The sequence below is a fragment of the Callospermophilus lateralis genome, chromosome 5, assembly GCF_048772815.1.
Source record: "Callospermophilus lateralis isolate mCalLat2 chromosome 5, mCalLat2.hap1, whole genome shotgun sequence".
NCBI classification, from domain to species: domain Eukaryota; kingdom Metazoa; phylum Chordata; class Mammalia; order Rodentia; family Sciuridae; genus Callospermophilus; species Callospermophilus lateralis.
The window spans coordinates 156,726,336-156,751,294 of NC_135309.1; the positions used below are offsets into that span (position 1 = coordinate 156,726,336).

Consider the following 24,959-nt stretch of genomic DNA (forward strand, 5'->3'; position numbering starts at 1 on the left):
GCTCCAGCAGAGGGTGAGGGAGGTGAGGGAGGCTCCAGCAGAGGGTGAGGGAGATGAGGGAGGCTTCAGCAGAGGGTGAGGGAGGTGAGGGAGGCTCCAGCAGAGGGTGAGGGAGGTGAGGGAGACTTCAGCAGAGGGTGAGGGAGGTGAGTGAGGCTCCAGCAGAGGGTGAGGGAGGTGAGTGAGACTCCAGCAGAGGGTGAGGGAGGTGAGGGAGACTCCAGCAGAGGGTGAGGGAGGTGAGGGAGACTCCAGCAGAGGGTGAGGGAGGTGAGGGAGACTTCAGCAGAGGGTGAGGGAGGTGAGGGAGGCTCCAGCAGAGGGTGAGGGAGGTGAGTGAGGCTCCAGCAGAGGGTGAAGGAGGTGAGGGAGACTCCAACAGAGGGTGAGGGAGGTGAGGGAGACTTCAGAGGGTGAGGGAGGTGAGGGAGGCTCCAGCAGAGGGTGAGGGAGGTGAGGGAGGCTCCAGCAGAGGGTGAGGGAGGTGAGGGAGGCTCCAGCAGAGCAGGTGAGGGAGGTGAGTGAGGCTCCAGCAGAGGGTGAAGGAGGTGAGGGAGACTCCAACAGAGGGTGAGGGAGGTGAGGGAGACTTCAGAGGGTGAGGGAGGTGAGGGAGGCTCCAGCAGAGGGTGAGGGAGGTGAGTGAGGCTCCAGCAGAGGGTGAGGGAGGTGAGTGAGACTCCAGCAGAGGGTGAGGGAGGTGAGGGAGGCTCCAACAGAGGGTGAGGGAGGTGAGGGAGGCTCCAGCAGAGGGTGAGGGAGATGAGGGAGACTTCAGCAGAGGGTGAGGGAGGTGAGGGAGGCTCCAGCAGAGGGTGAGGGAGGTGAGGGAGACTCCAGCAGAGGGTGAGGGAGGTGAGGGAGACTCCAGCAGAGGGTGAGGGAGGTGAGGGAGACTTCAGCAGAGGGTGAGGGAGGTGAGGGAGGCTCCAGCAGAGGGTGAGGGAGGTGAGGGAGGCTCCAGCAGAGGGTGAAGGAGGTGAGGGAGACTCCAACAGAGGGTGAGGGAGGTGAGGGAGACTTCAGAGGGTGAGGGAGGTGAGGGAGGCTCCAGCAGAGGGTGAGGGAGGTGAGGGAGGCTCCAGCAGAGGGTGAGGGAGGTGGGGGAGACTCCAGCAGAGGGTGAGGGAGGTGAGGGAGACTCCAGCAGAGGGTGAGGGAGGTGAGGGAGACTCCAGCAGAGGGTGAGGGAGGTGAGGGAGGCTCCAGCAGAGGGTGAGGAAGGTGAGTGAGGCTCCAGCAGGGGGTGAGGGAGGTGAGTGAGGCTCCAGCAGAGGGTGAGAGAGGTGAGGGAGGTGAGGGAGACTCCAGCAGAGGGTGCAGGAGGTGAGTGAGGCTCCAGCAGAGGGCGAAGGAGGTGAGTGAGGCTCCAGCAGAGGGCGCAGGAGGTGAGTGAGGCTCCAGCAGAGGGCGAAGGAGGTGAGTGAGGCTCCAGCAGAGCAGCTGATGTTCTGAAACAGCAGGAAATGGACAAAGCCCAGCTGAGCTAGGGGCTCTCTGGGACCTCATTGTTCTTGCAGAGGTCCCCCTTTAGCTTCAGAACCCGAGTATCAATACGATGCAGCGACCTGTTCCAGAGCTGTGGCCTTCTGGGAAACCAAGGCAGCACAGAGACCCCCTGCAAACCCCGATTCTTGTGATCACGTCAGAAAGATGTCAGGCCTGTCGCTCAGAGTAACAGGAATGAGCTTATTGCGGGGATAAGAAAAGCGAACGGGGACACTCTCAAGGGAAAGCGTGGGTCCTCAGAGACGCGAGGGACAGCATCCTCTCCTGCACTCCAGTTTCACTGGGGATCCAGAGAAGTTTCCAGGGAGCCCACCGAGACCCACCTCTTCACTTTTGCCTGACAGCACGCTGACATCAGACTTTCAAGTCCCCACTCTCATGGCAACCGTAGGTCACCTTGGCCCACGATGACCCATTCTGATTTCTTAGAGATTTTAGGGTCAGGAGGAACTATCCTTATCTCCCAGAGTTTCAGGATCTGGTCACAAAGGTTTCCCGGGTTCCTCCCATCAACATTACCTCAGGCCTGCGTTTCTCCTGCGGTGAACAGGGAGTTTGCTGAGGAATGTGACATGTCCTGTCCACTGAGGCCAGGTAGGGCTGCAGGTAAATTGCTTCTTGGAAAAAGAAAGCAGGTGGAGATCAGCCCAGTGGGCCCATTTTATGAAATTATTCTCTTAACCTCCTGTTCCCTCCGTGAGGGAACCACCATGTCTGTCCCCTAACAGACCCAGTGTCACTTGCCCCCAGGTGTCCCAGGTGGAGCAGAGATGACCTTGATTTTGCTTTCATCAGTTTTTGAGAAGGTCAAGGGCTTTTCAGGGAGGGAACTCTTCCTTTCCCTTCCCAGCACTTGGCTGTGACTTCTCTGAAGTACTTGTGCCTCTTGTTCTGGCGTGAAGCACCCTCTTCCTCCCTGGCGCACAGCTCCACCTCTCAGGGGCTCAGCGGGGATTTGTACACAGAAGATAAAGAGTCTGACCAACAGGATTCAGTGATTCAGTGAAAAGAGAGGTGCATTGGGGGCAAGCAGCCTGGTGCGCTGGGGCTGAGGGACCCTGCACAGTGTGAACAGTGTGCAGAAAGGAAAACAGAAGGGGCTTGGCAAAAAAGACTAGTACCTGCCATCAGAGTTCCCAGGGAGTCCTACCCTTAACCGTCCCCAGGCGTGGATTCTGAGGCCCCTTCACTGAAAACTCAGACAAGCAAGGCCCAGGATCAGGTGGTGGAATCCCTAAATTCTCAGGGGTTTGGGTTAAGGAAGATGGTGGAGCACTGCATTAGGGTGCAGAAGAACTGCATGCAACACCGATGGCCCACAGGGGGGGCAGGACTGTCCCCAACAGAGCACCCTGCTGCTCCCCTTCCCTCCTCCTCTCTGTACTTACCCGCTGGGCTACTGGATTGCTACCAACCACTCCAGCTCCCAGAAAAAATACACCTTTTGGATTCACTTCTTTGCCTCCAAGTTCAACTTTTCCTCTGCTTTTGGTAGCAGCAGGGCTCACTCCCCGGGGTCCAACAGGAAACGAGTGGCTGGAGGGTTAGGTGTGTGAGGGACTGTCACGATGATCACCCAAGGAGCTGCAGCAGGGACACCCTATCAGGAACAGAAGCTCTCTCAGCCCTGCCCCTGGGCCACCTGGAGAGAAGCTTGGTGGGCTTGGTGACTTCAGCCCCACAAATCATCCCACGTGGATGGTTGTTTCTTCTGCCTTCCTTGAGAGCAGTTTCTGATGACGCTGACAACCCAACATTTAAATCAAATTGCGTTGTTTTTAAACATGGATTCTTCATTATCAGTAACAGGTTGAATATCTTTTGTTCAAAATGCTTGGGACCAGAGTATTTCATATTTCTGGATACACACACACACACACACACACACACACACACACACACAGTGGTATATACCCAGAAATATGAAATACTCTGGCCCTGGCCCCAAGCACTATATGTATATATGGTATATCTTGGAGATAGGACTCCAGTCCAAACATGAAATTTACTTACGTTTCTTATATATTTTACCCAAATATATAGCCTGAAGGTAATTTTATATAATGTTTTGAATAATTGTCTGTTCTGACTCAACCTATCACTTGAGATCAGGTATGGAATTTTTCACCTTTGGTATAATGTCAACACTGAAAAAGTGTTTGATTTTGGAGCATTTCAGGTTTTGAATTTTGGGGTTAAGGATGCTGAAGCAAATAGGGGGAGGGAAGGAGAAATGGAGAGAGGAAGAAAGGGAAGGAGAGAAGGAGGGGAAAGGGAAAGCGGAAGAAAGCAAGACTGGTCTTCATTCTTAAAACTCTCATGTACACCTCGGGCAGGTCTGTCTCTGCCAGGGAAGGTGGTCCCAGAATGTAATTTTAAATACCTGCCTCTAATCCAACCCCCTCGCCCGTTGTCACAGAGTAAGACAGAGTGATAAATTCAAGAGCAAAAACCACCAAAATCTCTCAAGAGGCCACGCAGAGACATTGGGCCCAGGTGGAGCCGTGTCTTTGTGGCCTTAACTGCTCGTGAAAAGGCAGACATGGTTTGGACTGAGATGCAAAGAGGCCACCCTTCTCATTTCTTCATCTAGCAAGTGCCCCAGCTTCACCTCGGGAAATGATCAGCCTCAAGGAAAGGAAGACGGACTACGAGTCCACCAGCAGCAACGCCACCTTCCACGGAACCAAAGGCGAGCACACGTCCAGGAAAGACACCATGACGGGTGAGTGCCCCGCGGACCTCCTCCTCAGAGCAGGTGACTGAGGGACAGGGAGGCGCCGGAACCTCAGGCCGCACGCCAGGCTTTGCCGCTCGGGAAGACTAAGTAGCTGTCGGGTCACTTGAGATCTTGATAGCCGTGATTCCCAGAAACGAGGAATGAGGAGATTAAGTATAGATGTAAAAACCGCGCATCTTAGAGCTGGGAAGCACTAAGAGAAAACGTCCTCTACACGCTTTTAATCTCACGATTTCCTTCTCACCTTCCCAGCGTATCATTTCCCCTCCAATGAGAAGGGAGAGTCAACATCTGTCTCTTCTTTGTTGGCACAACCCCTGGTGGGAGAGATTTCAAGATGCTGGTTGCGCTGTAGCTCTACTTGCCCGTTAGGAAAGGAGGGGGGGGAAGAAGCATGGAACAGAGGGCAGAGGAGAGGATCAACTTCAGAGAATCCCCCAGAACTCCTGTAGGAGGCATTGTTTCCTCTTGTCATAAGGCCTGCCTGTTACCAAGGCAGATGGCCAAGAAGCTTCATTAGAGCCCACTCCTTGATATACCCAAAGGACTTAAAATCAGTATACTACACCGACACAACCACATTAATGTTCATAGCAGCTCAACTCACAGTAGCTAAGCTATGGAACCAACCTGGGTGTCCTTCAATAGATGATGGGTAAAGAAACTGTGGAATATATACACAATGGAATATTACTCAGCCTTCTCCAGGGTTTCCGTAAATCTCCTTTCCACTGGTCCTCCTTTAAGAAGCAGGATACTGAATATTATTAGAGCCCTAGGGGTTTATACCTTTAAAAGCAGAACTTTCAGAGCTGTGAGACTCTAACAGGGGACCCACATGCTTCTTTTCCACACAGACATGGAGATGGGTCCCTCTGAAAATCAATCGTGAGCAACAGGGCTTTCAGAGAGCATGGTTATATTAGATCAGTCATAAAACTGGATGCAGAGGATGCTATTCTAAACAGACACTGAGACCCTTTATCAGAGAAATCTTGAAAGCATGGGGCACATTTCTCTGATATTATTTACATGCAGACCTGCAGGGAAGCAGAATAGACAAATTGGATGATTTATTAAAATGTCCTCTAAACCCAGGACAGCTAAGATGAATTTTCCTAATAGCAAATGCATTTACCCCAGTGGCTGTCTTTTCCACAATAACTCTGTACAGTCGCATAAAGAAAAGCATAATAAACAGGTGTTTTCATCCCCACCTGGAGGTCCACGCTCTGCCTCCTGGAGCAGACCCTCCCAGGGAGTACGCCCTGTTGACTCCTGAAGTGTCCTTTGGGTGGGATAACCGAGCTCATTACAAGGCCATAGCTTATTAGTCTCCTTCTCTGTTTTTCCCCATAAATGTTGCCCCTGTCATAAACGAACATGAACAAAGAAAGCCATGAATCTGAATGTTGAGTCCCTAGAGTGGAGATGTTCAGTGGAGAAGCCAAGTCGTGCCAATCAGTCTGCATTAGTAGTGGCACCTAGTTCACCTGACCCATTCAGTTTGCAATGATTGTTGCGCCAGGTGGCTACATCGCCAGAAGTCTGGGACAACAAATTGAGATGATGGTTCTAAGAATAATTATGAGATTGACTGTAGTATTATCATTTAAGTTTAGTGTTGCTTTTTAACTCTCTGGCCCAGTAGAATCACTCAGAAGGCTTTTAAAGGTGAGTGTGTTCACACTGAAATAGTTCCAATGGTATATGATTGTGCCCTGCACACATAATAAAATAAAACATAAAATCTGCTGTCCCCCACCTTCAGCCTTCCTAGGAAATGTCGGGGATCTGGACAACTCTGGTATTGAGTTTTATACACGTGAATCTTCAAACTTACTTAAAGGCTTAAACAGCCTTGCTCTAAGTTACTTAAAAATGCAATTCAAAACTACACGATCAATCACATAGCAAGCCCATAACAGTAAGATCTTTATTGAATGTGTGTAGACAGGGGAAGCTTCTCGGAAGCCAATAGGCGCGATGTAAAATCTAGTTGTTGGCATCACAAAAATGCTGGTGGTGGTGACTAAGAGAGCATGGTTATATTAGATCATTTGTAAAACTGGATGCAGAGGGTGCAATTCTAAACAGACACTGAGAAGGGAGGCTGGTGGGGGTGGGGGTGGTTTGGTGATGAGGTGGGGATGGGTAATGAGGGTGGTGGAGGGGATGGTGTTGGCAAGGCTTGTTTGGGTGCAGGTGGTGGAGATGTTAGTGGAGATGATGGTCTTGGTGGGAGGCAGTCTGTGGTGTTGGTGGTAAGGCTGCTGGTGATTTATCCTAATATATAGAGGAGTGAATAAGTCCTCAGCCCAGCCGGGTGGGAGCCAGCATTCCATACAGGAATAGAGGGTTGAGCTGCCAAGCTCTTCTCTGGCGGCATTTGGCAAATGCCTATAATTCAAGTATTTACCTATGAAATCTGAATTTTTGTGTGTGACCTCCACACCAAAAGCAGTATTTTCTTTTTCTCATTCAAGAATAAATCCAAGGGTACTGGGGTTGTAGCTCCCTGGTAGAGCACTTCCCTAGCATATGCAGTGCCCTGGGTTCAATTCCCAGTACCACACCCCCCCAAAAAAATTGTAATTTAAAAATTAATAACAAAAAAAGAGTAAATGCAAGGGACATGTAATTTTGAGTGCAGGGGCATCCTGCTGTTCCCCACCTGGGACCAAGCTCTGGGTTCAGGAAAGACGCCCCGTGGGGAGGGAGTGTCAGCAGCTCCTTGGCCCAGCTGTCAGCTCCCTCCTGAGCTCCCAGAAATCCAGGCCTCAGGGCTTTGTTCCAGACTCCCCCACCCCCTTTCTGGGTTCATTTTCTCACTGAGATGAAGTCCCTTCAAGTATCTTCTATCCTGGGTTCCTCTGCCACTGAGGAGCCCAGGACCCTGCTCAGCCGTTCACTGAGGCGAGCAGGACTCTGGCAGCTGCTTCTCGCAGTCATGGCCCCTGAAGACAAATCTCTGGTGTGGACGCTCACCGCAGGGCAGGGCTGCTGGTCCCTCAGCTCCTCGCCTGACTTTGGAGTGGATCCAGGATTCTGCCCTCCCATCTGAGCATCCCAAATGCCGCTTCATCAGATGGTCTGAGCTGATTCTCCCTGGTTCTCACTTACGCCTTTTAAAGCCTCTAATCTTCCATATGTTGATTCCGTCGGAAGCTGGGTGTTAGGGGGATGATACAAAAAAAAAAAAAGAAAGGCATTTGTTTAAGTCAGTTTTGCATTGCTCTGACCAAAGACCTGGCAAGAACGATGCAGAGGAGGAAAAGTTTATTTTGTCTCCCTGTTTCAGAGGTTCGGTCGGTGGTTGGCCGACTCGATGGCTCTGGACGTACCGTGAGGCAGGACATCAAGGCGGAAGGTGTAGCTGAGAAAGCAGCTGAGGATATGGCAGTTAGGAAGTGGGGAGAGAGAGAGAGAGAGAGACAGAGACAGAGACAGAGAGACAGACAGCTCTGCACACCAGGGACAAAATAGAAACCCCAAAGCCTGCCCCGGGGACTCATCTGCTCCAGCCCCCCATACCTCCTAGTCCCTTCCTAGTTAATCCCTGTGAGGGGTGAATGTGTGATTAGGCCCAGGCTCTCATAACCCAGTCATTTCACCTCTGAACGTCCCTGCACAGGTGCAGGTGGTGGAGATGAGCTTCTAGGGGCCACTTCCTATGTAAACCAGCCCAGCATGTCCCTGTGAGTCCACTCAGTTCAGACACACCAGGGCAGGCCTCCTGGAGACCTCTGCTTCCTGGGGGCCTTTCAGCCACACAGTCCCGTCTCAACAGGGGAGTGGGCCAGGAGTGGAGCAGAACTTCCAGGAGGGATAGCTTTCACTCAGAAACCACAAATGTAATAGGAAGGGAGGCCGAGGCTCGACCAGTACAGATGCTTTGTCCTCCCCTCTGCCCCCGCCCAGGCGTCTTATTCGAAGCAACAGAAAGAACAAAATGTCAGTTTGGAGGGACGTTTTCTGTCGGGAATCAGAGCTCTGGCGGCGGCTCTCCCGCGGTTTGTGCCTCCCTTCATCCATTCAGCAGGTTGAGCCCTTACTCTGGGAGTGCCCACTGAGGCCACACGCTGTGCCAGGCTCTGGGGGCGTGGACAATGGCGAGAACACCTACTGTCTCTGTGCCGTGGGCTTCTGTGCTGGTGGACACAGGCAGGCAATGGGTGAGGTCATCAGGGGACAGTCACCAGCAGGATCACTCCAGGATGTTGAGAGGCATGAAGGGACTCCCACTGGAGCAGCGAGACAGGGGACGCCAGGTGGGAGGGTCCTTACCTGCCCGGGGCAACAAGCTGACACCTAAATAGCAAGAGGCAGCTGGGGTCTGGGGGAGGTGATTCCTAGAGGAAGATGGAGTACAGTGTCCCCGAAGCTGAACGAGCTGGGCTCACTCAACTGAGACAGGAGGGACGGGCAGCCAGGGAGAGATGCCCTGGGAGGTCAGGTGGGGGAGATCATGCGGAACCTCGTGGACCAGGAAGGAGAGCACTGGGGTATGGATAAGCAGAGGGAGTGACGTAATCAGCCTGCCTAACAGGGCTCTCCCTGGGGGCTGGGAGGAGCAGACTAGGGGACAGGAAGCTGGGCCATCAGGGGATTTAGTGTCCAGGGAGAGAGGAGTGATGTGCATTCACCCAGAGAGGACAGCAGAGTTGTCTTTGAAGTTGTGCTCTCACCCTCGCTTCCTAAGCAGAATTTTCCAAGGAGAATTGAGGAGGTTACTACACAGTTACTGTGTACCTGTAGGTAACCATCACGGGGGACAATGAACTTGAACCTGGATAGGCTGGACAGGGCTGGGCCCATATACATCAGCCTGGTCTCTGAGAGAGCAGGTGCCGTGCGATGGATTTCATTATCCCTTGGACCCTGGTGTTAGACCAGGACGCAAGAAAAGACCACTGACTCCAATTAAAATCAAATTAAAGCAAGCTTATTATTTCGACGGGCGGGGCTGCCTTTCCCACCCAAAACCACGGGAACAAGACAGCAGCAGCAGCTGTCCTGCAGCCCAGCTTTATAGCCCAGAAAGTTACACAAAGGGGGGTTACAGATAACAGAACTCTGACGAGCATCACACAAATGGTAGTTTACATTTTTGCTGGCCCCGACATCAGAATTTATGAAGGTCATTAGAGCCTCAGAGAGGGTCACTATCTGGCCAAGGAAGGCCAAGATTTGTGAGGCGTCACTAAAGTTTCAGAGAGGGCTGCTGTCCAGTCAGAGAGCCAGGCATGGGTGAGTTCAAGGCACGGGCAGGCATTCCAAGCAGGTTCAGAATTTTCAGTAATTTATAGTAAAGCCGAAATTATCTTTTCATGGCTTTGTGGCGAGATGACTCCCAATTTTAAGAAAAGATCAGGTTCTGTCTGTCACTGGAAACAAAGACCAAGCCCTTCTTATTTCCAGAGTATTCTATGTCCCGCTGACACTTGACTGACCGACTTTGTTGAGCTTTCTTCAACCATGATCCTTCGTCAGCTGTACCGATGGTAGTGCCTGAGCCCCTCCTGGAGGCCTGTGGCATGCGCCTCAGGGTTCTGGGTGAGGAGGAGGCACCGTCACCCACTCTCGGCCTGTGGAAGCTGCTGGCAGCTGGAGGGGGTCTTCCTCCTTCCTTTTGGCCACACCACAAGTGGGTGAGGAGCCAGGGGGGACCCCATCTCTGCACCTAGCAGGATTCAAAGCCACAGCCCCCCAGATGCACAGGGGGACATTCAGGTGGCACCGTCAATTGGTCCTTTGGGCTGTGGAGAAATGAACTGTCTGGATGATGACCAAGCACTTCTGTGAGCTCAAATTAGAAATGTTATTCTTGTCATTCTTCAGCTAAAAACTAAGCTGCTGATACAGACTGCATGCTCCAGTGCAGGTGACGAGCCTCTATTATCTACCCGTTCTCACCAGAAAAGAAGGCAATAAAGCTCGAGAGGTGGCCATGTGTCTGCTGCACCTGCGCTGACCCTGTCTGTGCGGTGAGCAGTGTTGCCAGCGGCCGGCGGGCCCGGGGAGTGGACAGCACCACTGCTCCCTTTCTGCATCTCCCCATGTAAAATGAGGTCCAGGCTCAAAGCATCTCTCCTTCTTGGAACGGTTCGCGGGACGCCCGGCTCTGTCAGGGTGAAACTGGCCTCAAGAGCCGTCATTCCTCGCCTGAAATCCTGCTTTCTTTGCTAACACTTTTGCTTTCCTTTTGTTTGTAGCTCAAAACACTGGGATTTCCACCTTGTATAGGAATTCGTACGGTGCGCCCGCCGAGGACATCAAACACAACCAGGTGAGTAAAGGCAGCACCTTTCTGTGCGTTCTTTTCCATTTGACTCATGGGAAGTAACCTGGGATGGTTAAGACTTTAACTTTCACCTCACCTCATCAGAAACCGGGAGAGATGTCCCCTGATGTCCTCTCTCACAGCTGCCACAGCATCCAGGGGGGTGGCCAGCGGCAGTGCTCAGAACAGCCTCAGATCCTGAAACTACTTGGGATCTCATGGAAGCTACTTCCTGACCCGCTGGCAAAGCAAGTTCTCCACAGTGGTGCTGCTGGGCTTGGAGGTGGTTTGTCCCCAAGGGTCCGTGTGTAGGAGGCTGGGTCCTCTGGATGGCGGCATTGAGGTGGTGGGGCCTTAAGAGGCAGAGCCTAATGGAAGGTCCTTGAGACCCTCAGAAGTGATTAAGGTGGTTCTCATGGGATCTGAAGTCAGTTCTCTCAAGAGCAAGTTGTTTTAAACCAAGCCCTCTCCTCCTTGAGCTTCCTGTTTCTTCACGTGATCCCTCTCACACGTGCTCTCCAACCATTGTCATACCATCCACCGTGTGGTCCTCACCAGAGCCAGGCCAGTACCAACAACATGCCCCTGAGATAAATAAACCTCTTTTCTTTATAACATTACCCAGCTTCAGGTGGTTCATTACAGTAACAGACACCAGACTAATATAGGTATGAAGCTAAAAGAAAGTCCCCAGTAGATAAGTGTAAGGTGTCATTTGCTAAACAGAAACTGCCTCATTTCTGGGCAGGAATTGAATAGCTCCTGTAACAGAGCCAACTCTAATTAGGAAGAAAGCATCCATTACACGTGCTAGTTACCAATAACACAGAAACATCAAGTTCAATCTAAACAACCAAATAGAAAGCACTGAACATGCCTTGCTGAGCAAAGTCTAGTTGAGGAACAGCATAATCTGCATCACCTGGGAGCTCATTACAAGTGCAGAACAGGGTCTTCTCTGGTGCCTTAACCCATTCCAGATCTTCTGCAGGAGAGATGCATTCTAATAAGATGCCCCAGTGATTTGTGTGAACATTCCTTGTTTTAGGAGCTCTGAATCATAGACCCTGAACTAATATGAATCTGTAGGTGTTTGTTTTTTTCAGCAAACATTCATTGAAACATTCATTTTTTCTGGGGTTCTGCAGGAACTATGAAAGCAAAGGGGCAAAGCTTGTGCCCCGTATTTGATTGACAACCTCTCTCTCCCTCCCTTGGTGGGCATCCCAGCAAGACCGACCCCTCATAGCTGGTTGCTCTTAAGAACTGTCAATAGGAACCGTTTCTGCTCATGCCTTATGTTCCTGCCACACTTCGGGAAAGTTGAGTTAAGAAGATGAGCCTGAAAGCCATGTACCAGTAACCAGATAAAGGAAGCATGGAAGGGAAATGTGTATGTTTGGAACAGTATCCCAGCACCCTGCAGGGTAGCATCTCCCCCTTCAAGCAGGTGCAGATGTCCTGAGCAGAACCATTTGGGTGGGAGAGAAGGACACCAGGCTGTCTCCTTGACCTTAAGTCATTTTTTCCTCTAATCAGACATCAACAGGAGATATGACCATCAGCAGAGGAGTTAGCCTCTCACCCTCAATTTCCCATCCAACTGCAATCATTCTGGAAGACATCTGGTGTTGTGCGTGACCCCCTGGTGAATGCAATGGCCCTGCTTCCTCCTGACACATTGCTAACAGCTAATCGGCCTCCCTTAAGTTCTGGTCTTTACTAAAAGCCAAGAAGCCAACAAATAAATAAATCGGGTCATGAGCACTAGACGAGGTCACCAGCGTGGCTCACAACTGCACACATGCCAACGTACCTGCCTGGGCATAAAGGAAAACAAAAACAAAATGTATGGGAATGCCGCCTCCTTCTGTGGAAAGCAACCACTTTTCTTATAGCAAATACTGCAAAATTCTGTCAGCACAGTGAGCAGACTGTCTCTAGCTCTTAGGGAGACCTGTCGGGAGGCACTAGGACACTGATTTTGCATTCAAGAGTGTAAGATTAGTCATTAGTTCCCAGGGTACAGAGAAGCTCGTCAGCAGAATCAGGGAATTCCGCACCGGCCTTCCATGGAATCCCGCACTCTTGGCAATGAAAAAGCACCCTGGTGTGGCCCAGGAGTCCTGGGTGCCTCATGATATGGCTACAGAGGGTTCCAAAGACTGCCTGCTATCTAGACGTAGGGACAAGCCATAACTGTCCTAAGAGACACATTCTTAAGAATATTCTGGGCCCTTATGCCAATTAGAATTGATGGGCTGAGATGGCGTCCTGCAGTGTAGCCTCTCCCCACCACTGCCCAGACGTCCATCTCAGAGTGAAGCCTACAGGCCACAGAGGTTCTGGTGAATGCTGCTGAACCCCCTGCCCACACCCGGGAGGGACATGAGCACCACAGCTCCTGACCACAGCGGGAGCCCTCCCAGAGCTGAGCCCTGTGGTCATAGCTCCGTGCCCTCGTCATTCCGGGGCAGGGCAGCAAAGGGAGGGGACAGTTGGGCTGTCCGTCAAATTCTGATGCGAAGCGGCATTTTAAAAATATCCACCAGAGAGCTCCTTCCCCCTAAAAATCATCGTCACGCTCCAGTGAGCCTGCAAAGCGGGGACTCCGCTACCCGAGTGAATCTGTCGCTATGTGGAGCTTTTCCTCCTGGGGCTCCAGCCGGGTGGTTTCAGAGAAGCCCTTGTAGACAGGACCCATGATTTGGACCCTCAGGTGGGTAGGCCAGCCATTTCCAAATGGAAGGCCTTCATTTTAGGAGCTTTCCTGGACAGAGTGACCGCTCCACTTTTCGCCTGAACAGTTCGACTGGGAGGAATGCTCTGGAGTTTGATGAGGGTTAGCTCCCCTCGGCTGAGCCCTCTAAACTTCTGTGTGTCTCAGCCACGTGGGGCCTCGGGACCCTCCCAGAGGAGGCTGGAAGGAGCCAACCTTTGAGAGGAGATGAGTTCCTGTGGACCTCCAAGAGGAGGCCAAAGACTCTGAGGGCCGAGAACAGGGCAGCAGCTCTGGAGGCATGGCCAAGTCTGATGGGGGACAGGGCATCCCCTGTGACCCAGGCTTCCCATGACCCAGGGGGAGGAGCCAGCTCTGCTCTGCCCTGTGACTACCTGGAACCCCGTTTACATATCAGCAAATTCAGAGCTTAAGGACTCCTAGAAGAAACAACTAATCCTGTAGAATAAAGTTGGTGGCCCCGGGGTTTTACGTCTGGGGTCAGTGGGTCACAGGCACCACTGAAAGAGTTGACCACTTTTATTCTCTGAAAGTCCTGTTGAGTTCCTACCAGTCCATCCCATGCTTATAAAGAGAAGTGCCTTATTTAACTTTATGTATGTGGCCAGCAATGGGCCTTCTGTTGTAAACTAGAAGCAAAGGGATTTGTGTTTTGCTTGTAACAAAACCAGCATCTTGAGTTAGTTTGTGAGTGTGTGTGTGTGTCCGTGTGTCCTCAGTCCCACTGTCAGGTATCAGTGCCCCCAGAGATGAGGAAATTGAGATTCAAGGATGATAAGTTTTGACTTCAGTCACTCAGCTAGAAAGAGGCAAAGACTCAACCTGGTTTTTCTGCCTCGTTCCATTTTTCCCTCTTCTCTGCCAATTTGGTTCTCAAATTTGGGCATGAGTCAGAATTCCCCTAAGGGATGTTAAAACACTGATTGCTGAGCTCCCACCCCAGAGTTTCTAATTCAATAAGGTTTGGAGTAGGCCCAATAATTTGCCCTTTGAACAAGCTCCCAGGGAGTGATGCTGTTGCTGCTGGGACCACCCTTTGCAAACCACTGAGATCACCATGTGGCCTCCTTTGTTAATAGTCTGACTCTTCATATTTCCCAGTATGGAAAAGTTTGAAGAACTTTTATGGGCAGATATTTCCCTTGTGTTCAAAATAAATCCCATCTGCTGGCTGTATGAGTCTGTTTTCTGTAGTTATAACAAAATACCTGAGTCTGAGTCGTGTATAAAGAAAAGAGGTTTATTTAAATCCCAGTTTGGGAAGTTGAAGGTCCAAGAGCAGGAGGCCCCATCTGTTCTAGCCTCTGGTGAGATCCCCATGGTTGCATTACAACCTGGAAGAGAAGCATAAAGGGAAAATGACTGCATCCAAATGAGGCCCAGCCCATGGGGTGACTTCACTTTATAAAGCCCCATTCTCAACCACACAAATTCAGTCTGGAAGACCAGCATTAATCTCCTCCAAGGTGGCGCCTCCATGATCCACTTGTCTCCCACTAGGCCCCACCTCTTGAGGTTCCCCCAACTCAACAATACCCCACTGATGACCGAGCTTCCAGCACATGACCCTTGGTGGGACAGAGCACATCCAAACCAGAACACTGGACGATGTGGCGAGGAGCAACCACGAAGAAGTCTTCTGTTCTAGTGCTAGCAGAGTTGGGGGGGCTTTGGAACCAAGCTCCATAATTTGTATTCGACATTCTACTATTGAGGGGAAAGTGGAGCCAAGATGGCCTTACAAGAACAGGAGTCACAGCACAAGCGCAAAGAGCATGGCCCCCGCCAGCCCCATGAGCTGGCCACACCTCCCCTTCCTGGAGAGGATGCTGCCTGAGGACAAGCCATATAGCCTCAGATCCTTGGGTGAGCCAGGCTTCTCTGCACCACAGCAGACACCCACATTTAGAAATTCCCACCATTACATAGGGTCGTTCTCCCTCCTTCACAGAAATCCGGTTTATGCAAACTGCACAATATTTTTAATGAACGTATTTTTAGCTCTTTTCTGGGATGGGCTTATATTTGAGAGCATTTCATCTGCCAAACTTTTAACACATTCAGATATTTATTCCCTTAGGGAAAATTGTAAAATTCAGCCAACATTTTTCCACTGTGGATGTGTTTCACCAGCCAACATTCCTACCACCAGGCCAGGGAGCAATTCAGTCCCTCCACATGCAGCAGTGCCACCCACCACCCATCCTAAGTAGTTTGTTGACCTGTGCACTCAGCACAGCCTTAAAAGGGGTTGATGTGGGACTTTATGAATAATACAGGTGAACTGAAGCAGGTGGTGCTTCAGATAATAAGTTATACCCAATTCTAAAATGTGCCCCAACCAGAGAACATGACAACACGTTGACCCTGGAAATGACTAAGCAGCAGACGCAGCCTCATGAGTGACTTCTCCTGAGGTCCCCCCTGTATCCAGCAGTGCCCTCGGGAGGCCATGACCAGCACAAGACACACCTCTCCTTGGCCTTTGTCCACTGACCTCCTTGCTTATCACAGGGTCTGGAATCAGCTCAGTGAGGACAGCCCTCCAAGGTTTGGCCACCATCACTTTGTGGAAACTCTACTGGCACAAAGAGAGCATAGGCCTTAGAGTGACCAGGCATATTTTCAAATTCCAGCTCCACAGCCTCACTCACCATGGTGTCTTAGAGAAGCTGCTTAATGGCTCTGAACTTCAGTTTCCTCTCCTATAATTAGAGATGGATGGATGGATGGATGGATGGATGGATGGATGGATGATATCAATATAGGTAGACATATACATATACATTTATTGCCCTTTGAAGAGTAAACAAAACAGAATTTGTTAAATGTGGAAGATGGTACCTACTGAATAGAAACAGTGAATTCTGGTGTCCTTCTGTGTGAGTTTTCTAACCTCCCACCTGTAAGCCTTCTGTGCTCCGTTCTCGGACAGCTGCACCCAAGTGGAGTGGAGAAGGTCCACAGAGCACAGCTCTTGGTGGAGTAGCCCAGGTCACCTGTGCCTATGCACACGGTCTGTGTGGTCAGAGCAGGTGTTGCAGATTATTTCCAAATGTCCCCCTCCTCTCCAGGCTCTTGGGCTAACAAAGGTTTGTGCTCTATGGACTTTTGGACTTTCTCATGCATTCCGCCACCACTAACTAGGCATGTGGATGTTCTGAGCACTTCTGTGATGAAGCTCACTGCTTCTTAGAAGAGCAGGTCGATTACTAACATAAATCAATTACATATAAAAGAAGGAGTTTCACTTCCTTGAGAGAAGAAATATGTGCAGGTCATTAGAGACATTCACTCATACACAACTTGCTAATTGCAAATCATTATTTACTAACTGAGACCAATTTCTAGAGGGTGTTTCCATGCTGAACCTTAGTTAAATTAATAGGAAATTACCGAATGCTGGAAAGTGATCTAACTGTATTTTTAAGAGTGTTTTAATTGAAACCAGACCTCCTCCCCCGTGACTGCAGTAGCTGAGCTGGTGCATCCCAGCATTATGCACTAGCTGTGAGGGTCTCCCTTACCCCACACCTTGAGAGGTTCTGCTCACTTCAGGGGCAGGGACTTGGAGAGGAACCCCAGAGCCAGTCAGAAGGGAAAGGCTCGTTCTGTCCCCTAGTAAATATATTATCAGCCCATGAACACACTGGGTCTCACTCTCCTTAAAGCCAAGCAGAGGAACTGACTCTTGACTTTCATGTATCTCCTGGGCTCCTGTAATCCCTGAATGTCCCTAGGCCATACATCAAACAGTCATGTGCAGAGGGCAAAGCCTAGGGGGGTATTGAGGTGGCCCAGGGGAAACCAGACAATTGTGAAGACCCCTCCCTGCTAACCCAAGGCTTCATCACACAGCACACTTGAGCCCACCAGTTCTTGGTAGCACCAAGTTAGGGAACATTTTGTCCCCCAGAGTGCAGAGTATTTGGAGTTTGCATCCAAGGCTGTGGTCCCTGGCCACTTAGGAAGGTGTGAGTGAGTGGCCCAACCACAGGAAAGCCTCAGTCCCCTGTGTGCACACAGGAATCAGAAGCATATTGATGATGGTCCTCTACACCGGAGGGAAGATTCCTGAGTGGCCATTAGACCTTGTGCATCTTCACGTCTCCTGGAGATTGCAGTACCTGAGTGTGATACCAGAAAAAGCAGGAAAGATGAAAGTCAAGTCTATGTGTTCTCTAGCTCTGGTCTACACCACTTTAATTTTAAAAGGTTAGCTAGTAAAACGGTGTGGCCACTATGGCAGACAGTGTGATGCCCCCTTGAAAGAATTACCCTTTGGCCCACTGCCGGGTACTGACCCAGGAGAACCAGAAGCAGGGACCCATAGACCCTGGTGCACCATGATCCTCGCAGCCTAACTCCCAAGAGCCAGAAGTTGGGAAGAGCCCCAGTGTCCATGGATGGAGGAAAGATGAGCCAAACATGGGTTGTCCCTATAAGGGAATCTCTTTCAACATACAAAGCAGGGACATCCTGGCACATGTTACAACATGAATGAACCGTGAACACATTATGCTGCATGAACAGGCTGGACACAACAACCGATCCTGTACAGCTCCACTGACAGGAGCTCTGGAGCAGGGAATTCAGAGAGAGAGTAGAATGTGGGTGCCAAGGGTGGGGGAGGAGGTGGGGTCGTGCTTAGTGAGTGCCGGGCGAGCCTGTGTGGGGTGGGGGGGAATTTGTGGGAGGGGATGGGGGGGTGGCTGCACAACACAGGAATGTACATAGCCCCTGAGTGGGGCACTCCAGCCTGTTCACAAGGGCCAGTTTTATGTTATGTCAACTTTGCCACAATAATAATGAGAGAGAGAGGAGTACGCAGAAGGATATTATGTGGACCCAAGAACCCGTTCTGAAACTGTGATATTATTCAGCCACCCAGGAAACCGTATCCTATCATCTGCAGCAGCAGGGGTGGAATGGGACGATTCTGTGTTGGGTCAAAAAAGCCGACACAGAAGGGCGAGTGCCCCGTGTTCTCACTCATGCCTGGAAGAGTGGATGCAGAGAGTAGAATAGCGGTCCCTAGAGACTAGGAAGGGAGAGGGAGGAGGAGTGGGAGGGAGGTGGATAACGCGCTCCAGAATCCAGTTACACTGGAGGAATAGCACGGTGTTCTGCAACACCGCAGGGTGACCAGAGGACACAGCACATTCTATATATTTTATAAAGAGGGCGGTTCAAAGGTTCCCAGCACAGATAAATGATAAATGTTGGAGGAGACAGAAAGACTCATTGCACCGATTTGATCCTGGCATGTTGTGTATCTGTACAATCATTCCAGCTCACCCATAATTATGGTCAATTTAATTTTTTTTCTTAAAAAAAAAAGCAAAGGTGGCAGCCTTGGGAGAATGCTCACAGGTGAATGCCCAGCATGGCGTGGGCTTCTCTCCAGGGCCAGGTGGAGTGGCCTGGCAGGAGGGAGCTGGTGGAAATGGGTTAACCCAGCCTGGCTCTTCCCTCCGCCCTCACAGGGTTCAGCACAACCGGTCCCCCAGGAGCCCAGCAGAAAAGATTACGAGGCCTACCAGCCGTTTCAGAACTCCACGAGGAATTACGACGAGTCCTTCTTCGAGGACCAGGTCCACCACCGCCCTCCGGCCAGCGAGTACACCATGCACCTGGGCCTCAAGTCCACGGGCAACTACGTCGACTTCTACTCGGCAGCCCGTCCCTACAGCGAACTGAACTATGAAACGAGCCACTACCCGGCCTCGCCCGACTCCTGGGTGTGAGCCGGCCAGGCGCCCGGAGCAGTGCATGTGCATGCAGACACCACGAGACATTTCTCCCCACCCTGCAAATTTAGTTTGTTCAAGCCTGTTCCATAGGAAGGCTGTGATAACCAGTAAGGGAATATTAAGAGCTATTTTAGAAAGCTAAACGAATCAAACGTTAACTCGGCAATCAGTAGATCCTAAACACGACAACGGGCCACACCGTTCTAGTCTGAGCTGTAGGGTTTAAAGAGTGCTTTATATGGAAGGCGGCAGAGGAAGGAGGGAGGAGAGGGCCGGTGGCGGGGCGTGGAGGTTAGTTAAGCACAAGACACAGAAGAGTTTACACACTTATGGGGGACGGCTTCTCACGCTTTGTTTACTCTCTTCATCCGTTGTGACTCTAGGCTTCAAGTTGCATTGGGGTTCCTCTGTATAGCAAGATGTTTCTTGCCTTTTGTTAATGCATTGTTGTAAAGTATTTGATGTACATTACAGATTAAAGAAGAAGAGCGCATTGTGTATATTACACCAATGCCACCGTGTTTCCTCATCTATGGTTCTAAATATTGCTTCAATTTCAAACTTTTGAAAGATGTATGGATTTCCAGTTTTTCTTTTCTTTCTCCCAGTATGTTTTAACAAAAAACAAAAAAAATGAAAAAAAAAGGTAAAAAAGGAATATTTAGCAGTATTGTTCGTTCTGATATGTGAATTTGTTTGTGGCAACTAACAAGGCATTCAGCAGTTCCTGACGATTAACATTCATCATTCCACTCTCCTTGTCAACAAAGTGCTTTTCCACTGCCTAAAATTTTAGATGTAGATATTTGAAATAGATTTTTTCATTTATACCAGTTTTCTTTATGATGATACAGTGTTAAAAGAAAATAAATTACAATTGATCTGTCATCCATATTTGCTAAGAATGTCTATTTCCAAGGACCTAGCTTACAAAAATACGCATCCTTGCTGTGCGTCTGTGCGTGTGTGGGTGTGTGTATGTCCATGTACGTAGGGAAAAAATGACCTGTGTGAGATCTTATTTGGATAGAAGCGATTTCATTTGCTGTTCCTTTGTGCAGACTTTGTTTTTGTTTTTTAGTATCAATGTACATTGGTTTGTTCCTTTTGTACTGTATCTATTCTTCTGACCATCTAGTGACTCAGGATATTAGGCCAGTTGAAGTGAAGTTATAGGATTTTCACACGTTCACACATTCTTGGATACCAACTCTTTCTACAGGTCAATTTCCTTCCACGTTTTACGCCCTCAGAACACTACAAACCATGGCCAATCGATAATTTCACTTTGGGGCCAATTACTTGAAGTGTCCACAGAAAATGTAAACTGCTCGCCTTATTCCCCCCCTAAACTTTTTGTTCGTGGCAGGGAGCAGTAGACAATTATGGGGTAGATGATTAAAATTGAACTTGAAGCTAATGTTAGACTAGTGGTTAACAGAGCTAAGAAATAAGGCTAACCATTTCAAAGAACACGGGCTGTGGGTGAATTAGCTTCGCTCTTTAGATGCAAGTGACTGAGGCCAATAGGTGCCTAGTAAATGTTAACTGTTCTTGGAAAAAATAAAAAAATAAATAACAAAAGAAATTGGCTGCCATCTTCCTTTAAAACTGACTGCCCTTCACGCCACATAGATTAATTCAGCTCAAAGTCTGAAGTCATGGTTCTTGCTCCAAATTTAACAGTAATCCAAATATACTTCATTTGTGCCTCTTTTTGGAAATGTTAACTTCCAGAATAGAGCAGCAGACAGAAAATTACATATGAATTTCCTAAAAATTACCTAGGCGTTGGACCTTGAAGCTTTGTTTACTGTAGGACTCCGGATTCTGGGTTTCCTCAAAGAAATGCTCCCACCCCTCCTTCTAGAGAGAGAGAGAGAGAAATATGTAGCGTTAAAGACAGAGCTTGGTCTTCATCTGAGTTGTAGAGTGAAATGCAAGTTCATCAAGGCAGGGTGTGGTATAGATGTTACTTATCCACAACCAATAGCTGGTTTAACCTTTCAAAAGTAAACAGTAGGATGCAGTTCTTGCTGAGAGTTGTGCAGGGAAAACTAATGATGTACTAACACCGTCCTCCTCCTAGCAGGAACTTGCAATTTTTTTTTTTTAATGACTTTGGGTCTCAGTGGATGGCCCACATTAGCAATTCTTGAAGACCAAAGATGCCTTTGCTGTCTGTATTTCTTTGAGGGCATATGATACCAGATTGTAGTGAACTGATTCATCCAGGAACCTCTGGGATCCAGCTGTAAGGAGGAGAAGGAAGTGTGCGTAGTTACTCACGCTAATCCTTTTTTTTTTTTCCTTTTCATAAATACACAGAGATATATGATAGGTAGGTAGGCAGAAGGCAGAAGACAGCTGATGAATGAACAGGAAGGAAGGGAGGGAGGGAGCCAGGAAGGGAAGGAGGGAGATGATGGATAAATAATCAAGTAGATAGATGGGTCTTATCTGAACAGTAAAATGGCCTGAAGCCCCACAGTCTCCCTTGGCAAATAAGGTTGATCAGCTAGTGAAATATAAGATATGTATTGATTAAAAGCCTCAAGTGGCAAGAAACTTTTGGTTTGCTTTCACTGTGCTGATGAGCAAGTAAGACACTTCCCCCAGGTGGCTGCTTCTTGGGTGTACAGAGCCTTCAGACCCTGGGTCATCCTCTTGAGATGGGAACGGTATTTTTCAGCTAGCACAACTCCTTTTTCTATTCAGTCCCTTATGGTAGATACTGAATACACCAGGTGCACTTAACAGGATGGAAGCCCAGACATGAACGCAGGAAAAGCTATCACCCCAATCTGATAAAGGAACACTTAGACTACACCATTATAAATAGAATTAACACTTACAAATAAGATCCTTTAATACTGATTCAGCTGCAGTACCATGCACTAATATTTCAGTCCTCGTTAACAGTTATGAGTTAAACAATAAAATATCAATTTTCTAAGAATTAGGGTGATACAGAGGTCATATCTTACGGGCACTGACCTAGGTGAAGGTTAGCCAGTGATGACCTGTTCATCTTGATAAGACTCACATTATGGAAAGCTGCTCTTAAAGAAATAATAATAAGATAAAAGCAGCATTTAAGCTGAATAAAAACTAAATGCATACCAACAGCCACCAAAATACTTGTTGTATTTGGTCTGTCTGGTTTCTCCATCTGAACTCTTCCTTAGTGTCTGATATCATCCCCCTTCTTCCTAGAAGCTGTGCCCCTGGGCCATAAGATCTGAAGACCCCCCACATTGGTGTGGGGAAGTAACATTAAGTACTGCCTGAAAAATCTCTGTTTGCAAAAGTGTTGTTCCAGACTGCCACGGTCTCTCACCAGCCAAATATGAAAACTCAGAATGATCAGCTCAGCTCAGCTCAGCTCAGCTCAGATAGCAGGAGAAGGCCAAGCCCAGTGGTTATGGACACCTCAACTCACCGGCTGACTGAATGACGGAACATCTGTATGACACAGAGAGGAGAAAAGCCCAGCAACGGGGGCACATGGTGTTTGAGAACTGCATATCCCAGACCGGATCCCGCTGACACCTGGCGGAGGTCTCTGGGGAAACATGCTCTCCCAGGCCCAACCTGAGACACTTTCTTTCCCAGTGTGGTCAGGACAGTAGGGCTGAAATGCAGGTCAAGCAACCTGCTAATCAAGACCAAACTAATGACCATCTGATCATCAGCTTGTAACCTTGCTCTCTCAAATATCCCAAATCACATTTCACAACTGGCTTGGTGGCAAAACCCGCTCTGTGCTGGCTGCAAGCCCTCTGTGGTCTTTGTTTATCATGCTTAGTATGGCTGCTCAGATATTTGTCACACACTGTGTGCTTGAGCACCAGGTGCTGCCCAGACTCTGCTGGGGTGTTGGGGTGTTATGGAATTTATGGGTGAATGACTGATTGCCTTTAAAAATCTGAAAATTTGAGTTTAGTTTGCCCAAGAGTTTCACACACGTGAACTGGTATACGAACTGAATAAGAACTGCACTTGTGGGTTTCCAAGGTCTCCTTTAGCTCCTAGAGATAATCTCCAACCCATGGTGCATCTCAGATCAGGATCTTCATGAGGGTGCACCTTGGCAAGGGCTCTGTGGGAAAGAGAACCTTGTGCACATCACACCTCACCTCCAAGCGCCATATTATTTGGTCACCAGTAGAACCACAGAGCAAGGAGAGTTAGAATGAGCTAGATTATTAGTGGCCTTCCAAAGTGAAGGAACAAGACCTTCAGTTCACAAAGAATACCAAGTGCTCCCCAGGGGGGCAGGTCAGCCCCACTGGAGAACCACTGTCCCAGTGCCCTGCTCAAGGTGCTAATCACAAACGAGTTCAAGAACGTAAAGTGCCTCACTGCACATTGTGGTGATCTGAGAAACAAGACAGAGGAGACAGCATGTGGCTAGAATTTGAAGAAAGGATAGACTTCCATGGAGCAAGAGTAGGAGCATTTCAGGTAACAGAAACAAGAATGAAGAGATAGGAAGCACCAGGAACGGACAGGGAACAGCAGGCGATGATTTTTATTTTAAAATTAGGAACAGAGTAAGGATTAACTAAGAGAGAAAGAAAAATCAGCTGGGGGCAAAGCTGCAGGCCTTTGAAAAACCACCTTGTGGAAACATTGACAATTTCTTATTGCACCTGTACAAAGATCCTTGGTGTGTGTGGTGACAATAAAGGCAAACTGTAGATGGGTGCTCTAAAACTCCAGCCCGCAGCAGAATCACCTGGAGCACATAACCCAGCAAGCTCGTTCCGAGGGCTTGCCTGGGTAGGGCTGGATGTAGCTAAGAATTTGCATTTCTAACAAATGATGTTCATGTTGCTTGTCTGAGGACCACACTTTGAGAATGCCTGGTCTAGAGACGATCACTTATGAGACAATTGTGATGATCCAGAAGCGTGAGCATTTTACTCAAAATCACTCCCACACGAGCATTTCCACATCAAAATCTGCCTTTTCACAAGATGCCTGGGTGATGCACAGAACATTGAAGAACAACAGTCCAGAAAACAAGTCAGGGTCTGAGGGAGGAGCTAACAGTAAAACTAACAAAACTAATATAAAATATTGTCAGAGTTGATCAGAGGCACTTGCCCACTACTTGATGAGAGAGAGAAGCACCCAAAGATGCCTCTGAGATGTGAGCCCGGGTTGCCCAAAACCCAGGAGTAGAAAACCCTCCTTTCCAGCAAACAGAGCCCACTCCATTTGGACATGTGGAGTTACCTGTGCGGCTGGTACATCCAGGGGCTGAGCTGTAACCGGCAGTGGGAAATGTAACGGAGACTCTGAACTGGAGATATAAAAGTAGGCATTGCTCCTCTGGGGTTGAAAGTTGGAAAATGGGCGTGGAAAGAGCATTTGTGAAAGGGAGAATATGGCGAGAAGCCAGTCCTGGAGTGGGGAAGGTTCTAGGGAGGCTGTGCGCTACAGGAAAGGACACAAGGTGAAAGCAAAGGTTTCAAAACCGGGAGGGAAGACCTCATGTGAAGAGAGTGGCAAATGCCAATGGTGGGCACAAAGGAGGGCAAGGAGTAAGAGGACAGAGAAATAGCCTTCAGACACAGTGCTTTGCAGACCATGCAGGGCCTTCAAGAGCTGTTCCAACAGCAGGTGAGGGTGAGCGAGTAGGAAGATGGCAGTGGACCATCTACTGAGATGCAATCCTGAGACAATCAGAAATGAAAGGGGGGCTGGGGTTGTGGCTCAGGGGTAGAGCACTTACCTAGTAGGTATGAGGCACTGGGTCAATTCTCTGTACCACATGTAAATAAATCAAGGTCCACTGACAACAACAACAAAAAATATTTAAAAAGAAGAGGAGGAGGAAGAGGAGGAGGGGGAGGAGGAGAAAGAGAAGGAGGAGGGGGAGGAAGAGGAGGAGGAAGAGGAGGAGGGGGAGGAGGAGAAAGAAGG

At 49.2% G+C, this 24,959-nt stretch overlaps 1 protein-coding gene across 2 annotated transcripts in view; it reads left to right on the forward strand.

Annotated features, from left to right (window-relative positions):
- Window positions 1–19,019, forward strand: part of Ctnnd2 (catenin delta 2) — a 361,255-nt gene extending 342,236 nt beyond the window's left edge. For both annotated transcript variants that reach the window (XM_076856215.2, XM_076856216.2), the window contains 3 exons: window positions 4,103–4,234; window positions 10,465–10,538; window positions 18,759–19,019. In XM_076856215.2, coding sequence (XP_076712330.1) covers window positions 4,103–4,234; window positions 10,465–10,538; window positions 18,759–19,019 — 467 coding nt within the window. The remainder of the gene's footprint in view (window positions 1–4,102; window positions 4,235–10,464; window positions 10,539–18,758) is intronic.
- The last annotated feature ends 5,940 nt before the right edge of the window (window positions 19,020–24,959 follow it).